Genomic DNA, 19,655 nt, shown 5'->3' with positions numbered 1-19,655 from the left:
ATATATATATATAACATATATACATATATATATATATATATATATATATATATATAACATATATATATATATATATATATATAACATATATATATATATATATATATATATATATATATATATATATATATATATATATATATATATATATAACATATATATATATATATATATATATATATATATATATATATATATATATATATATATATAACATATATATATATATATATATATATATATAGATATATATATATATATATATATATATATATATATAGATATATATATATATATATATTATATATATGAAGAATATATATATACTTTTATATATATATATATATATATATATATATATATATATATATATATATATATATATATACATATATATATATATATGTATATATCTTCTATATATATATATATAAAATAAAGTTTTTGCTTGTTTGTATGTTTCTTTGTTTGTCTGCATGCGCTAATCTCCTGAACGGTGAAATATAGGAGGAAACCTCCAAAACAAAAAATGTTGGGACGGGCCCCGGGAAGGTTATACGTAGGTGGCGAGGGCGGTCGAGGGCGCCTCGGCCGGGCTGGGCCCATTTCGCAATTAAAAGCTGAGCTGAATTATAGTAGTCAATCTTCTATGGCCATGAGTAAAAGCTGAATTATAGTAGTAAATTCATTCAAAAAGAACAAAAAATGTCGGGACGGGCCCCAGGAAAATTATAGGCTAGGTGGTGAGGCCGGTCGAGGGCGCCTCGGCCGGGCTGTGCCCATTTCGCAATTAAAAGCTGAGCTGAATTATTGTAGTCAATCTTCTACGACCGCGAGTAAAAGCTGAATTATAGTCGTAAATTCATTCAAAAAGAACCCGGGCAACGCCGGATGCATTCGGCTAGTATATAAACTGACACACTTTGAAAACGCAAAACGGACTTTGGATGCAATAATATGACAAACAACCAGTGGAACTGAAAGGTGTTTACTATGGAAGGAAAACAGGTTAATCAGTCGAGAAACCACAAAAGAATATTGTCCTGACAGCAATCCCATAAGATGTCACACGTCATCAAACAGTCCCACCCTCCACCTCAATGTCAGTATCTGTTGTGTCCACCATTTGCACGTGCACAAGTCTGATAGTGGCATCAGGGATGTTCCTCCACTCATTCTGTAATGCCTGACCCAACGCAGCAATGTTGTGTGGTGGCGGCTGACGTCGGCGTACACGGCGCCCTAACTCATCCCAAAGGTGCTCGATAGGGTTTAGGTCTGGGAACAAAGCTGGCTAATTGTTAGGGTTAGACAAAGTTGCGTTTTCAAAGTGTGTCAGTATATATGTACATGTATATAGATAGATATATATATATATATATATATATATATATATATATACTATGTATATATATATATATATATATATCTATATATACTGTGTATATATATATATATATGTATATATATATATATATATATATATATATATATATATATATATATATATATATATATATATATATATATATATATATATATATATATATATATACATATATATATATATATATTGTTGGGGTTTTGAGAACCCTGCACTCAGTAAATTGTTGTAAATATACCCTTTGTAATTCTCTGTGTAAATACATCCATTTCATTGTTAAGGTCAAAGGTCATCCCCTAGTTAGTCCATGAACAACACGTAGCGAACCATAGGCCCTCTTCGTAGTTATTTCATTGTTATGTGTTTCAGGTAAGGCTGTGTTTCCAATAGTTGAATCTGCGTTGCATTAATCAAATAAGATAGGTCCCTTTCGTTCCCTTCAAAAGCGGTGCGAGTGGTTTGCTATCCCCAGAAGACACCATTGCCATGTGCTCCACCTCGGAGAAGAAGGGGGAGGAGCCACCAGAACGGGCGTGGCACATCGTCGTCATCAGAGGTGGAGTCAGCCAGCCCTGGCCGGCCAACCAGCACCGCGGTGAGCCAACCGGTAGGCGTGTTCTCAGAGCTGGCGGCTTGATACGGCCGACAGCAATAAAAGCAACTGCGAGGAGGTTCATGAGAGAGACGCGTGAGGAGGTTCATGAGAGAGGAGGGAGAGAGGAGCACCGAGCAGCTTGTTGAGCACGAGCATCGTTGGAGTGGAAGAGTCGGTGCGCTAGGATCACCAAGACAGCGGCAACATAAACCGCGCTGCCTGCCGGGTTTTCGCCGCTGAAACCAGATACGTGGGGCTGCCGCCGGCTGCTCGTTTTCTAGCCCGGAGCGTGGATTTGACGCGGACCTCCACCCTGAACTTTTCCTCCGAACCTTCGTCCAGCCATTCCTGCCTGCAATTCCCTTTGTCGTGTAAGTCTGGTGTCTGTCCTTTTTGTTGTCTGGGGTTCCATAATTAAGACTGTTTAAGGCTGCCCTGTGTATCTTCTTCTTCTTCTTTGTCCTGTATATTACTTTCGTTCCTCTTCCTTTGGTTTGTTGTACATAATTAATAAATACCTGTTATTTCTTACCCCTTTTGGTTTCATTCATCCCCGATCACTTTAGTCTTTTCCTGATTGAATATCTGTGGCACGATTTGGCCAACGCTCGGAATCGGGTTTAGTCGCTTGATAACGGCTCGAACCGCGGTTTGCTAAACCGCTCGGCAAATACCATCTTGTACGTGGTTCGAGCGGTACTTGTCTCCCTGTTTTGCGGAGGGATTGATAAAGGTATTCGGGATAACACCTGGACCAATAACCCTGATCAATCCCACCCCGCAAAAGAGCGTTACAAGTACCAGGACCAGGGAGTGCCGTCTCTGAGATCCGTAACAATATATATATATATATATATTGTTGAGGATTTGGGAATTGTGTGTGTAATTTGCTGTAAAATATACCCTTTTGTGTGCTGTAAATATTCCTTGTAAATACCTCCAATTGTAAAGGTCAAAGGTCGTCCTTAGTTAATCCATCGCACAAACGTAGCCAATCATATATTTCCCCTCGGTAGTTATGTCCTTAATATATGTCAGTATAAGGCTCTGTGGTCCACTAAATTCATTGTGTTGCATCAATTAAATAAGATAGGTCCCTCCGACGCCCCCATGGCACCTTCAAAGTGCCAGGTTTGCTGGGTTTGCTGGGTTTGCTGCATTTGCCTCCATTGAGCACACGGTCGAGTCGAGGAAGAAAGGCGTGTCTCCACCTCGTCATCGAAGGGTGGAGCCAGGAGAGCCCTTGCCGACCAACCAAGAACGAGGGGTTTGGCTTTGAGAGGGCGTGGAGAGAACGTTCGCGTAGGCTCGAGGGTGTGGCCTATATAACCCGTCCCGCAACGCCCCGACGGGAGGTGGTGAGAGGGATGCGTCGGATACAGCAGCTTGAACGATCGGAGCTTGGAGCACAGCAGCTTGAACGATCGGAGCTTGGAGCACAGCAGTTTGAACGCCGCAGCGTTGAGCTTTAATGGCGGCTGCTCATGTCGCGCACACACCGACCGGACCCACATCCTTCCTGCCCGAAGATCCCACCTCATCCGTCCAGCCATCCACCTCCTGCCATTCATTCCTGCCTTCATCCATCGTGTGAGTCTGCCCGTTTGTCTGTCCTTCATGTTGTCTTGGGGTTTATTAAGTAAGTCTGCATAAGTTAATATTTGCACTGTGTCTCCTTGCTTCTTTCTGTCCAGTTATTGTCGTATCTTTCTTTCTCCTTGGTTCTTTTGATGATTTGTATATAATTAGTAATAAATCCTGTTATTCCCTACTTTGTCTTCTTCTTCTTCATGCTCGTTCGGTCGCTTTAGAGGTTTCCAAATTGAGTGTATGTGGCGCGATTCGGCCGACGCACATGAATCGGGTTTAGTCTTGGATAAACGGCTCACGCCGCAGTCGCTTCGCTCGGCGCAAACAATCTATTACGCTGCGGCCGTGAGCGGGAGTATTTCCTCGCATGCCGGGAGGCGCTGGTAATTAGGTCATAGGACGTTTGGCCTACGAGCCTACCCAGCGTCGACCGGGCGTGGCGTCATACCCCCAGGACCACGTCGGTCAGTCATAGACGAGGGGATTAATCCCCCCTCGATAAGGGGGAAGAGGCCGATGTTGAGATCCGCAACAATATATATATATATATATATATATATATATATATATATATATATATATATATATATATATATATATATATATATATATATACATATATATATATATACACAGTATATACACACATACATATATATACTGTATATATAAATATAAATATATATATCTATATGTATATATATATATATATATATATATATATATATATATATATATATATATATATATATATATATATATATATATATCTATATATATATATCTATATATATATCTATATATATATATATATACAGTCACGTGAAAAAGTAAGTACACCCCATGTAAGGTTTTGACTTTTCAACATATTTCAACATACAGCTATTTGATCTTCATTTCAACAATATTGATAGATAAAGGTGATAAAATATAACAAATATCATGAAACATTTACATGTTGTACTCCATTGTGTAATTTAAATAAACATAAGTGCAAATTTCGCATGTGGAAAAAGTAAGTACACCCTTGGCTCTAATAGGTGGTATTGCCCCCTTTGGCAGAAACAACCTCAAGTAGGCGTTTCTTATAACATCGACTGGGAGAAATTTTTGCCCACTCCTCCATGCAGAATTCTTTCAGCTGTGCGATGTTTGAGGGGTTTCTTGCATGCACAGCTCGTTTCAAATCCCCCCACAACATCTCGATGGGATTTAGATCCGGGCTTTGAATTGGCCATTCCAGAACCCTCCATTTATTTCTTTTCAGCCATTCCTTGGTGGATTTACTGGTATGTTTAGGATCATTGTCAGGTTGCAAGATCCACCTTCAGGTGAGCTTCAACTTTCTGACAGATGGCCTCACAATATCCTCAAGCATCCTCTGGTACATTGAAGAATTCATAGTGGATTCTATTATGGTGAGCTGCCCAGGCCCTGATGCAGGAAAGCTGCCCCAAACCATAATATTTCCACCACCATGCTTTACAGTTGATATCAGGTTCTTGTGGTCAAATGCTGTCTTTGGTTTTCACCACACATGTCTTCTGGTACTGTGGCCAAAGCTCTACCTTTGACTCATCTGTCCAGAGCACATTGTTCCAGAAGTGCTGGTCTTTGCGTAGGTGTTCATTGGCAAACTTTAGTCTTGCCCTGATGTTCTTTCTGGACAGCAAAGGTTTCCTCCTGGCACACCTCCCATGTAGATCAAATTTGTGCAGCCTCTTTATAATGGTAGACTCGTGCACTTTGACATCAACAGTGGCAAGAGCTACCTGGAGGTCCCGTGATGACATTCTGGGGTTCTTAGAGACGTCTTTCAGTATCTTGCAGTCTGCTCTCGGGCTGAACTTGCCGGGGCGGCCTGGCCTGAACAAGTTGGCAGTTGTTTCGAATCTTCTCCACTTGTAGATGATCTTCCGGACAGTCGAATGATTGATTTCAAATTGTTTGGAGATCTTTTAAAATCCCTTCGCAGAGTCGTAGGCATTTATAACCTTCTTTCTGAAGGCCTCAGGGAGCTCTTTTGATCTAGGCATGGTGACGCCGCACACTTCAACAACAAAGAGCAAACCAAACTAAATGTCTGAGGTTTAAATAAGACAGGTTCCTCCAAGATCCTCTCTAACGATGTTCTAATCATTTGCACCTGAGCTGGTGCACCTGATTCAAATTTTAGGTATTTGAAGTAGTGATAAATATAGGGGTGTACTTACTTTTTCCACATGCGAAATTTGCATTTATGTTTATTTAAATTATACAATGGACTACAAAATGTACATGTTTCATGATATTTGTTATATTATATCACCTTTATCTATCAATATTGTTGAAATGAAGATCAAATAGCTGTATGTTGAAATATGTTGAAAAAGTCAAAACTTTACATGGGGTGTACTTACTTTTTCACGTGACTGTGTGTGTGTGTGTGTATGTATATATATATATATATATATATATATATATATATGAAGAGTTCAGGCGCAAAAACCGATAAACGCCATTTTTGATGAAACTGAACTATGTTTACCGAAGTATATGTTTCAATACCTCCGTTTCAGTAGGCAAATCATTTTCTCCCAAAACCCGATCGCATCCACGTATTTTAAGATACAACCCATGTCATTTTGATGGGTTTCACCTGGAATGCACAGCAGAAAATCTTGATTTTCTCATTTCAGCAAAAATGGATATATCTGTTTTTGCATCTGAACTCTTCATATATATATAGGTGTTCATGCCCTGGGGTGAGAATTCATACATACACAGGTGTAACTTTGAAGGATGGTAACTGCCCAAGGAAATCAACTCACGTCGTAGAAAGCATGACATGGACAGAATACCTGCATGAGAATGTGCTCATGTCATGCTACTTGAGACTTAAACATTTGTATTGTGCTGTTTTGTTTTTTTAATAAAGTTTTCAAATAAACCAAAGAACTAAAAATGATCACACTATATTCCTTAACAAGGACTACAATAAAATGCAAAAACCTCAAACGATTAACTCCATTTGTATCTCTGTCTCTATTAATTTGGCCATTTCCAACTTGTGCCCCACTGCTGACATTCCTCACACTTCTAAAGGCTCAGGATCTACTCTTTTTGGAATCAATGATGCTTAACCTTCAATAAGCTTATGCACCACTCATCACTAACAGTAATTCCTCACTATATATTGCAGCTTAACAATAATAATTACTATGGTCAAAGAAATAGGACTAGGTTGTGGCTGGAGGTGGATACAATCCCACGATTATTGCTGATATGATACAGTATTGTATATTGATAGTCCTTGTCTATAATTAACTTGAAAAAAATGACAGGGCCCAAAAAGTACAACATGGAAGATTAAATACTCAAAAAAAAGATTCTGAATCATAAGAAATTACCTTTGAAGAAGGTTGCCGCAAAACCAGCTTTGTTCACTGAGCTGTCAGAAACAAACTTCATCCAAAGTTTGTTGCTGCTTGACTTTATGTCATTGGGTTTGTCATAGCCACAAAATTTACCAATCAACCGGCTACTTTCATTGTCTCCATCACGAACCTCCAAGTAGTCGTAAGCACAGTTATCATGCCGCTCGATCTGCAGCACACATTAAAACATATCAGGAAGTACTTAGGTAAAAGTAAACCACAAACCACATGTTCTTATCATCTCCGTCTCCAAGATACAGACTCATATAGTATAATATCAAAAATAAGCAAGAAGGTACGCTAAGTACCTCAAATGCCTGGAAGGACAATCCAACTGCTACTCCCTTGGACACAGTTATTCTCCAGACACATTCCTTGGAAGGCCGGTAGTCATCTGGGTAGTTTGGAGACTGAATCTGCCCCATTTCCTTGTTGATGTCTCCACCACACACAGCTAAAAACGAACAGCACATATCCATGCATTCTCATCAGTTACAAATGAAAATGTCTTCCTCAACAAAATTACTCAATCACATGACAAACATTATCACACATAGCAATGCACACTGGACTCTCACCAATTTAAATACCTTCTAATTCTAATCCAGCATTTCATATGTGGTGCAAAATAAACCACTCACAATTTTCAACACTGACAGTTACAATATGCTTGGGGTGTATATATATATATATATAGTCACTTGAAAAAGTAAGTACACCCCATGTAAAGTTTTGACTTTTTCAACATATTTCAACATTCAGCTATTTGATCTTCATTTCAACAATATTGATAGATAAAGGTGATATAATATAACAAATATCATCAAAATATTTACATTTTGTCGTCCATTGTATAATTTAAATAAACATAAATGCAAATTTTGCATGTGGAAAAAGTAAGTACACCTTCGGCTCTAATAGGTGGTATTGCCCCCTTTGGCAGAAACAACCTCAAGTAGGCGTTTCTTATAACTGTCTACCAGTCTCTGACATCGACTGGGAGAAATTTTTGCCCATTCCTCCACGCAGAATTCTTTCAGCTGTGCAATGTTTGAGGGGTTTCTTGCATGCACAGCTCGTTTCAAAACCCCCCACATCTCGATGGGATTTAGATCCGGGCTTTGACTTGGCCATTCCAGAACCCTCCATTTCTTTCTTTTCAGCTATTCCTTGGTGGATTTACTGCTATGTTTAGGGTCATTATCATGTTGCAAGGTCCACCTTCGGTTGAGCTTCAACTTTCCGACAGATGGCCTCACATTATCCTCAAGCACCCTCTGGTACAATGAAGAATTCATAGTGGATTATATGATGGTGAGCTGCCCAGGCCCTGATGCAGCAAAGCTGCCCCAAACCATAATATTTCCACCACCATGCTTTGCAGTTGGTATCAGGTTCTTGTGGTCAAATGCTGTCTTTGGTTTTCGCCACACATGTCTTCGGGTACTGTGGCCAAATAGCTCTACCTTTGACTCATCTGTCCAGAGCACATTGTTCCAGAAGTGCTGGTCTTTGCCTAGGTGTTCATTGGCAAACTTTAGTCTTGCCCTGATGTTCTTTCTGGACAGCAAAGGTTTCCCCCTGGCACACCTCCCATGTATATCAAATTTGTGCAGCCTCTTTCTTATGGTGGACTCGTGCACTTTGACATCAACAGTGGCAAGAGCTACCTGTAGGTCCGGTGATGACATTCTGGGGTTCTTAGAGACTTCTTTCAGCATCTTGCGGTCTGCTCTCGGGCTGAACTTGCTGGGGCGGCCTGGTCTGAACAAGTTGGCAGTTGTTTGGAATCTTCTCCACTTGGAGATGATCATCCGGACAGTCGAATGATTGATTTCAAATTGTTTGGAGATCTTTTTAAATCCCTTCCCAGAATCGTAGGCATCTATAACCTTCTTTCTGAAGGCCTCAGAGAGCTCTTTTGATCTAGGCATGGTGATGCCGCACACTTCAACAACAAAGAGCAAACCAAACTAAATATCTGAGGTTTAAATAAGACAGGTTCCTCCAAGATCCTCTTTAACGATGTTCTATACATTTGCACCTGAGCTGGTGCACCTGATTCTAATTTTAGTTATTTGAAGTAGTGATAAATGTTGGGGTGTACTTACTTTTTCCACATGCGAAATTTGCATTTATGTTTATTTAAATTATACAATGGACTACAAAATGTAAATGTTTCATGATATTTGTTATATTATATCACCTTTATCTATCAATATTGTTGAAATGAAGATCAAATAGCTGTATGTTGAAATATGTTGAAAAAGTCTAGACTTTACATGGGGTGTACTTACTTTTTCACGTGACTGTATATATATATATATATATATATATATATATATATATATATATATATATATATATATATATATATATATATATATATATATATGTTGGAACCCATCTGTGGATCGGTCCCATCGGCCGATGGGTCTGACCCATCTGTGGATGCACGATAAATGACAATGCAGACCCATCGGCCGATGGATCTGCGCCATCTGCGGATGTGTTGTTCACCTTGAAGGAATGTGTTGACAGAATGGTGCTCTTCAATCAGGTACACAGTCATTGGAATTACATGTTGTAGGAATTTAACAGAGATGATTTTAAAATGTTTTATTTAACTTTTATTTTTAAAATTTAAATTTTATTATTTTATTTAATTTAAATTTTATTTTATTTAATTTAATATAAAGGAATTTAACATTCCCCTCCGCCATTATCAGAAGAACACCTAATGTTTTGTATGAATGTTGAGTATGTTATGTAAAGCTTTACTAAAACTGCCATGTATCTGTTAATTACAAAATGTATTGACAAAATGTATAAATAGATGGGTAGAAATAGATAATAAAACATTTAAAAATCATCTCTGTTAAATTCCTACCACATGTAATTCCAATGACTGTGTACCTGATTGAAGAGCACCATTCTGTCAACACATTCCTTCAAGGTGAACAACACATCCGCAGATGGCGCAGACCCATCGGCCGATGGGTCTGCATTGTCATTTCTCGTGCATCCACAGATGGGTCAGACCCATCGGCCGATGGGACCGATCCACAGATGGGTTCCAACATATATATATATATGACATATCGGATAAAATAAGAATGTAAATTGTTTTTCAACATGTTCTTATCATTTAGAGTTACAGTATTTAGAACAAGCAAAAGAATCATTATCAGCACTGGCTCATAGCACATTACATTTTGTTACAGTTTGCTTCCCTTTAATAAAAATGATCACCTGACACATTGTAATACAAGCACTCAATGTTTGTCCACCTAGCTTTGCAGCCACAATTCACCTTCTTGGTTTTCTCAACAAAAGATTTGTCTTTGTACAAATAAAGAACGGTATTGACATTTCTCCAGTGCTCTGATTGTACAATCTCGCAACATCTCGGTGACAACTTCTCCACGTCGGATTAGCCGTGCAGCCGATCGATTGCTCGATCGGAGATTTTTCGATTCCAGATTAGCGAGGGGGGCGTCGTATCACCCCAGGCTTACCTCCCATTTGTCTTCGCAGCCCACAAATTATTTGAATAGTCCGTTTGAGACACGAAGGCCTGATCTCCCTCCCCGTAAGTATCCCTGCAGCTGTTCATTCAATTGGCCATTTATGTATTTAATTTGTTTAATATGTGTCGCTAATATGTACTTACGTGAGCTTAAAGTTATGTTAGGGTGACAGAAAATGTGCCCTGGGAACACATCACCCCATTATAAGATGACGTCCATGGGAATATCACGTCTGCTTCACGTCGTTTTCCTTAACGTCACTCGTCACTTTCTCGGAACACATTCATGACGTCGAGGGGAAGCCTGCTGTCGTGTCTTTTAAATCAACAATTATACAATTTATTTCAGAATATATAACAACTTGCAAATTTCATTTATTTATGCAATTTAATGTCTTAATCCAAAGATAAGTCAATTCTGAGTACAAGTCAAACTAGAACGGTACTCAGTTGAGAGCATACCTCCACCTGGTTGGCCATATCACTCAATTGTGAAGAATCACTTTAAAATTCTACCAGCTGGATCTGGATCCGGATCTTTACCAAAATTAAATGGATTCTTCCTCGTCACACAAACAACCTGTCCAACAAGTTTCGTCCAAATCCATCCATAATTTTCTGAGATATCCTGCTATGTATCGTATTGGCCCTATCTCCCAATGGTGAAGAATCAATTAAAATTTTAAATAATGCTCATATCCGAATCCACAAGCAGATCTTCACCAAAATTGAATCGAATCGTCCTCGTCAGACATCCAACCGGTCCACCAAGTTTCGCCCAAATCCGTCTACAACTTTTTGAGATATCCTGCTATGTATCGTTTTTGGCCCTATCTCCCAATGGTGAATAATCACTTTTAAAATTCTAGTAGCCGGATCCGAATCCGGATCTTCACCAAAATCGAATCATTTCGTCCTTGTCACATACGCTACATCTCTGCCAAATTTCGTCCCAGTCCGTCCACAACTTTTTGAGATATTTTGTTCACAAACGGACAGACAGGGGTGACAACATAACCCCCATTACTCAATCACATGATTGATTTTTTTGATCATGATATACAATCACATGATTGATTTTTTTGATCATGATATACAATCACATGATTGATTTTTTGATCATGATATACAATCACATGATTGCTTTTTTTGATCATGATATACAATCACATGATTGATTTTTTTGATGATATACAATCACTTGATTGATTTTTTTGATCATGATATACAATCACATGATTGATTTTTTTGATCATGATATACAATCACATGATTGCTTTTTTTGATCATGATATACAATCACATGATTGATTTTTTGGATCATGACATACAATCACATGATTGATTTTTTGGATCATGATATACAATCACATGATTGATTTTTTTTATGATATACAATCACATGATTGCTTTTTTTGATCATGATATACAATCACATGATTGATTTTTTTGATCATGACATACAATCACATTATTGCTTTTTTTGATCATGATATACAATCACATGATTGATTTTTTTGATCATGATATACAATCACATGATTGATTTTTTTGATCATGATATACAATCACATGATTGATTTTTTTGATCATGATATACAATCACATGATTGATTTTTTTGATCATGATATACAATCACATGATTGATTTTTTTGATCATGATATACAATCACATGATTGCTTTTTTTGATCATGATATACAATCACATGATTGATTTTTTGGATCATGATATACAATCACATGATTGATTTTTTTGATCATGATATACAATCACATGATTGCTTTTTTTGATCATGATATACAATCACATGATTGATTTTTTTGATCATGACATACAATCACATGATTGATTTTTTTGATCATGATATACAATCACATGATTGATTTTTTTGATCATGATATACAATCACATGATTGCTTTTTTTGATCATGATATACAATCACATGATTGATTTTTTAGATCATGATATACAATCACATGATTGATTTTTTTGATCATGATATACAATCACATGATTGATTTTTTTTGATCATGATATACGATCACATGATTGATTTTTTTTGATCATGATATACAATCACATGATTGATTTTTTTTGATCATGATATACGATCACATGATTGATTTTTTTTGATCATGATATACGATCACATGATTGATTTTTTAAATCATGATATACGATCACATGATTGACAATTTTTTCAATGATTCTTCAACATTGGGAGATAGGATATCTCAAAAAGTTGTGGACAGATTATTTTGATTAAATGTGATTCTGTATTGTGATTTTCTGGTCAACTCTAGATTACAAAACGTAAACTGTTCACCTGGCGGAGGTATGCTCTCTACTGAGTGCAGTTCTAGTTGGTATCTCAGACAATTAAATGTCTGTTGCTTTACTATATCAGACATGTCGGTGGCCTATTTTTTCAACCGAGTCTCATTCTGTCTCACTCCCTTTGCCCTCTTTACCATCCGACCACCACTAGCAACCCTAAGATGCATCCATTCTTCCAGTAACCACCTCCTCATTAAACCTCCAAAATTCAGGGTTATTGCCCACCTCATCTCTTTTGTTCCTCTTTTCAACAACACCTTCCCGAAGCTGTTCAATCCCACTTTTCCCTCCAAGGCTTTAAGTAGGTGATGCAAGACCAATCTCATGTAATCCCCCTTTACATACCCATAATCTTTTCTACCCCAATTAACCGTATCGAACCCAACTTCCAGGCTACTGTTTTTCCTCTCCTCTTCTCTCTCTATTCCGATTCGTTCATTTCTCTGCTTATCGTGTCCATCTGTTACCCCGCTGTGACATTTTCAGTTTATTGCCCTTTTTGCCCTGTCTTCAGTCTTTCATGAGCCCTGACATTTTATTGAAAAAAAAAACATGCAAAAGTACAATTATTTTTCCTCGTGCCCTTGGCCCACATGGATTGTACGTGTCTGATACATTGATTATAATTCCCTGCAGTTTTTTCATCAGTCCAAAAACAATATGGCAGAAATTGACAGAAAAATGAGCACCAAGCTGAAGCAGTTGTAATTTTGGAAGAAGGAACGGAAAATCATTTGTAAATTTGGAATTACCTCCGCAAAGCTAGACTAATACGAAGTGCCTGCAATCCTTGTGGTTTCATTTGTGGGACACACATCTCATGCTCCCATCAAGCTCGTACAAGCTACCCTATCCAAGTATTCTTCCACATGGTGCAAAACACAAACACAAAGACAAATAAGCCAGCATGTTGTCTGCCATTTGGGGCTCAGCAATGAGAAACAGATGCGCACGATGTTAAATCGTTTTGCATATCATCCACATGTCTAGTCGCATCATTACATCATCTCAGCTCTTCTGGTAGATTCTGGCATTTACAGACGGTGTTCGGCCGAGCTCCTTCAATTGACCAGAAATGTTGGATGGGAGTCTTGCGTGGAAAAGTGATATTGAAGTGTGGTTTGGTTAAACAATTAATGAAGCTAAACTTCTGAAAACAAAATGTATATATGATTATACCAAAGAACATGTTACTACATATGAATGAAGGTTCTTCTTTACGCAATTCAAGTTTGAGTCAGTAATGAAAGAATAATAAGATGAGCATATTGCTTGTGCCTCCTGTTTGCTGCATTGACAGAGTTGGAGGAGAAGGAAGGCTGGTGGTAGAAATTGGAGGAGGGGGTAAAGCACATCAAACATTTTACAATGCCAGACTTTGATCATGTGAATGCCATACCTTCATACGTGGCCATGAAACCACGGCCCACCCAATTGCTGCTACTTCTGAACTCAATCCACATCCAGTTACAAGTGGAGATCAATGGTTCAGGAAGTTTGTCTCCACACAGGCGGCCTGTTTAGAAGGATAAAGACCAAAAATCATGAGGAATTGACACACAATGCATTTCAACTGACTCCACCTGTTATTTCTATGCCATTTTGTAGCATGATATACAAGGTCTCCATCAAGACAATACTGGAAAACAGCACATCAGCAAACACTGCAGGCAAAAGTATGCCAACCGGCTCTGCCAAGTTTCCTTCTCCAATCAACACAAGGCCAAAAGTGCATGCTCTGCCTTGATCACCCATAGCTTTCTTCCCAAGAGTCCCACGGTACACCAAAAGAGACCATTACATTGTGTTAGAATTGTGATTTAAGGAACCCTTTGCAAATACTATACAATTGGGTTGTTTTGTCATGCCAGAGCTAAAAAGATACTGAACTTAAATGCCAAACATATTGTGGTACAAAAGTGTGTGTGTGTGTGTGTGTGTGTGTGTTTATACAGTGCCTTCAGAAAGTATTCACACCCTTTGACCTTTTTCACATTTTGTTATGTTGCAGCCCGAATTTAAAATGGATTCAATTGAGATTGTTTTTGTCACTGATCGACTGTACACATAATACCCCATAATGTCAAAGTGGATTTTTTTTAAAGAAATATTTACAAAATAATTAAAAATGAAGAGCTTAAATGTTTTTGGTCAATAAATATTCAACCCCTTTGCTATGATATTTCAAATTGAGCTCAGGTGCATCAAATTTCCTTTGATCATCCTTGAGATGTCTCTACAACTTGAATGGAGTCCACCTGTGACCAATTCAATTAATTGGACATGATTTAGAAACACACCTTTAGGCAAGGTCCCATGGTTGGCAGTGAATGTCAGAGCAGAAACTCTACCATGAAGTCCAAATAACTGTACCTAGAACTCAGAGATAGAATTGTGAGGAGGCATAGATCTGGGGAAGGGTACAAAACAATTTCTAGTGTTGAAAGTTCCCAAGAGGACAGTGAGCCCCATCAATAGGAAATGGAAAAAATATGGAACTACCCAGACTCTTCCTAAAACTGGAAGTCTCGTGACCAAACTGAGCAACATTGGCAAGAACCCAATGACCACTCTGACAGAACTAGAGTTCCTTGGCTGAAATGGGAGAACCTGCCAGAAGGACGACAGTCTCTGCAGCACTTCACAAATCTAGGCTTTATAGGAGAGTGGCCAGACGGAAGCCACTCCTGAGAAAAAGGCACATAACATCATGCATGGAGTTTGCAAAAATTGATGTGAAAGACTCAGAGCATGAGGGCAAACGATTCTGTGGTCTTTTGAGATTAAAATTTAACTCTTTGGTCTGAATGCAAAGCACTACATTTGATGGAAACCGAGCAAACCTCATCACCTATCTATCACCATCCCTATCGTGAAGCATGGTGGTGGCAGCATCATGCTATGGGGATGCTTTTCAGCGGCAGGGACTGGGAGACTTGTAAAGATAGAGGGAACAATGAATGTAACCAAATACATGCAAATCCTTGAGGAGAACCTGCTTCAGAAAGCAAAAAGACGTCAGACTGTGGCGAGGATTTACGTTCCAACAGGAAAATGAACCCAAGCATACAGCCAAAGCAACAATTGAATGGCTTCAGAACAATAACTTGAAAGTCCTTGAGTAGCCCAGCCAAAGCCCAGACCTGAATCCCATTGAGAATCTGTAGAAAGACTTGAAGATTGCTGTTCACCGACACTCCTAATCCAACTTTACAGAGTTTGAACAAATCTGCAAGGAAAAATGGGAGAAACTCCCCAAATCCAGATATGCAAAGCTGATACAGACGTACCCAAGAGGACCTGAAGTTGCAATCACTGCCAAAGGCGCTTCTACGAAGTATTGACTCAGGGGGTTGAATACTTATGTAAATTAGATATTACTGTGCTTCATTTAAGATTATTTTGTAGAAATTCTAAAAATTTCTACAAAACATAACTGATAAGTTCTAAAAAAACAAATTTACACGTTGGCATTATGGTCTATTATGTGTAGATCATTGACAAAAAAAAATCTTAATTAAATCCATTTTATGTTTTATGTGCGTGCAAGTTGTTGTTGATAGCTGCTGTCTCCACAAGTGGGTGGGTTTCAGGTGACAGAATTTGTGACAAATGAGGTTCGTGTGTGGGTTTCAGGTGACAGATTTTGTGACAAATGAGGTTTTTTTTTTTTTGTGTACTGAATCGAGGCTCGTGAAAGAGCTAACATTTACTTCACAAACAAATCAACCAGACAAACAAAATACCCAAAAAGAGGGAGCGGAAGACAAGATGGGGAGAGAAGGGGAAGCACACAAACACAACATCCGAGAGTAGGGAGATGTGTGGAAGGGAGAGGGCCCGGGGGGTTCATCAGTATGTATAAAAATAAAGGACAAGCTAGACCCAATGAAGAGCAACAAGTTTTGATTTGAAAAATGAATGTGTATTGAGAAAACAATGACTATGTTTTAAGCAGAGGTAACTATGATTAAAGGCAACCATAAGGCAATGCCGAGTTGATAAGCATCACCCCTTTGTAAGTAATGTCAAATTGTACTAATATAGCACTGTACATATCAAATTGTGCATACTGTATCTCTAAAGCCATCCTGCCAGCTCCTGTCAGCCAACTCAATGATGAAAGTAGTCTTCCACCGAGCAACTTCTGTACTGCGACTTATTGATGACTCAATAAGTCTGCACCATTTTCAGCAAAACAGAATATGTTCCACATCCACTGTCTGTTGCCATCATATGATGGCCATATGGAAAAGTAGAATTTAATATAATGCACATGTCAGCAAACCCGGCCCCATTAGGAGTAAGCAAATGTCTGAGCAGAGATTTCCACATGTAATAAAGTCGTTGAATTTTATTGTTTGAAAAATAAGGGTTAATGGAGGTGTATTACGAGTAGATATGCTCAATTGAGCGATTCCCTGATAAATAGATCAGGATAAAGATCTAACCAGGCAGCTGCAAAGATCGACTCACAATGTTCCATACTTTTCAAATAAAATGTGCAATACATGTTTGTTATCAGCTGCTCCATAATATGAGGTTGATTTGAAAGAGTGGCGACAGACAATCCATAACAGTAATCATTTCACCAGGTATAAATGGCTTCAATGAAATGAGAAAGGACACAATACTGGAACCCTAACCAACCCTAACCCTAACCCTAACCCTATCATACGACAATGATAGACAGTGTAAAAAATTGGTTCGGTCAACTGGAAAGAATTGCAAAAAACATAGAAACAGGCTAAAAGGGAACTCGGTAGAGCACAAAGCTCCACCAGGCTGAACAGTTTACAGTTTACGTATCCCACTGATAGGTTCGATCCGGATCCGGACCTCAACCAACATCTAATCAGCTTGTTCTTGTCACCTACCCGACTCATCCACCCAGTTTCTTCCGAATCCGTCCACAACTGTACGAAATATCGTTCTATAATATATGTATATTGTTTTTAGCCCCATCTCTCAATTAAGAAGTATTTAAAATCTCGAAGTATTTAAAAATTTTTTATCGGATCACCAAAAGCAAATCAATTCGTCGTCGTCGTCACACACACCCAACCTGTCTACAAAGTTTTGGCCGAATCCGTTCACAACTTATTGGGATATCCCGCTCACAGACAAACAGACAGGGGTGAAAACATAACCTCCGTCCACCTTTGGTGGCAGAGGTAAATATCGAAAGAGGAGAAAAAGAATGAGGAAGAAGTGAAATAACAACAACAAAAACAGAAGAAAGGGGAATGAAAGAAAATGTTGCCATTATTTGGGGTAGAGTGAGGAAGGACAATCATACATTTGACATTGCCAGGATATTTCTGTGCAAGACAAACTGCTACCATGCTTTGGGGGACTTTCCGCATCAGTTTGCTGCTCTTATCTTGGCAGTCCTAGCAGTGTGCATGTGTTTTATACCTCTCCCACCCCAAAGCCCCCCTCCCCGTGCCTTCTCCCCCCAAGCCCTCTCCCTCCCACAGATCTCGCGTTGTCCCTGCTCTCAAATGTTGTACTTGTGTGCTTCCCTCTCTCTCCCCATCTTGTCTCCTGCTCCCTTTATCTTATGTTTTATGCGTCAGTTTCTCTTTTTGTGATTAATGTCAGCTCTTACACGAGCCTCGACCTTGTATACAAAAAAAAAAAGTCACAGTGCCTTGTGCTGAAGCAATTAAATAGATACAGGCACAGCTGTCCACTAACAGTCCAATAATTCTGCCAGATAGGCTAGGCCACAGAGAGCCAACTTGGGCCTGGGGTGAACCGAAAATGCAGGCCACAGCCTTGACAGATAAAGATTTTAGCAAGAATACTACCTCACACTTACTTTTTACATATAGCAAAGTTTGGAATCATTGAACTAAAAACAACTCTTCCTGGAAGTTCACCTTCAATACTTAAGAGAATGTGCTTATTTTCTCCGTCCTGGAGTAACTGTGCTGTGCACGACATTTTTTATAAACTTGAGTCTCATGCATGATCACTCAGGTGATGCGATTGCGACGTGCAGCGCATACAATCCAAAGTGCTCCACAGATATTGCTGAGAATTTCTTCCAATTCGAATCACACAATCTTGTGCAGAAGACACAATGGCTTCAGAGAATGTGCCTCCAAATCGGCAAAATGGATCATCTTCGGATGGAGCGTATCTCCAGTCAACTCAGATGAAGACATCATTGTTGCATTCAGTTTCAAAATTACTACATGCGCTTCAAACATCTACCTCAGATAGCTTCAGATATCTCCACGAAAAGTTGAAGAGGTTGTTGATATTTTGAGCAGCGCAGACACACGCACAACCCTAACCCTAACAAGCCTAACCCTAACAACCCTAACCCTAACAACCCTAACCCTAACCCTAATCCTAACAACCCTAACCCTAACAACCCTAACAACCCTAACCCAAACCCTAACGAGTTTGCAACCATACAGACTCACTAATGGCGTAAAATACAGTTGATGTCAAACTTTGTCTCTTCCGTTATTTCCTTATCTTCTCCTTCAAGTAACGCATCATCTGGCTGTTCATCGTGCAATCTTTTTCATTATTTTCTTTCTGTTTTCGCTCAATGCTGGTGGGAATTTGGATGGAATCTCCATTGTGCTGGCAACATGCTTGGCTGCCTCATTCAAAAAAGCAGTTCAGTTGCGCATATCTTTCAGTTCACATATTATCTAGCATACTTTTTACATTTGCCACCTTGACATCAATAGTGTTACATCTTGCTTGAATCACTTGATCCGCGTGAGCAAAAGCTATCGGGATCTTCAAACAAAGTGCGAGATTATAGTTAAAGTCAA

At 38.8% G+C, this 19,655-nt stretch overlaps 1 protein-coding gene across 4 annotated transcripts in view; it reads right to left on the bottom strand.

The window, feature by feature from the left end:
- Positions 1-19,655, bottom strand: part of TLL2 (tolloid like 2) — a 253,701-nt gene that overhangs the window by 45,489 nt on the left and 188,557 nt on the right. For all 4 annotated transcript variants that reach the window (XM_068124572.2, XM_068124574.2, XM_078783341.1 and 1 more), the window contains 3 exons: positions 14,255-14,371; positions 7,294-7,439; positions 6,959-7,154 (listed from right to left, as the gene is read on the bottom strand). In XM_068124572.2, coding sequence (XP_067980673.2) covers positions 6,959-7,154; positions 7,294-7,439; positions 14,255-14,371 — 459 coding nt within the window. The remainder of the gene's footprint in view (positions 1-6,958; positions 7,155-7,293; positions 7,440-14,254; positions 14,372-19,655) is intronic.

Source organism: Myxine glutinosa, chromosome 8 (genome assembly GCF_964187855.1).
Source record: "Myxine glutinosa chromosome 8, kmMyxGlut1.1, whole genome shotgun sequence".
NCBI classification, from domain to species: domain Eukaryota; kingdom Metazoa; phylum Chordata; class Myxini; order Myxiniformes; family Myxinidae; genus Myxine; species Myxine glutinosa.
This window is presented reverse-complemented; position numbering and strand designations above follow the sequence as displayed.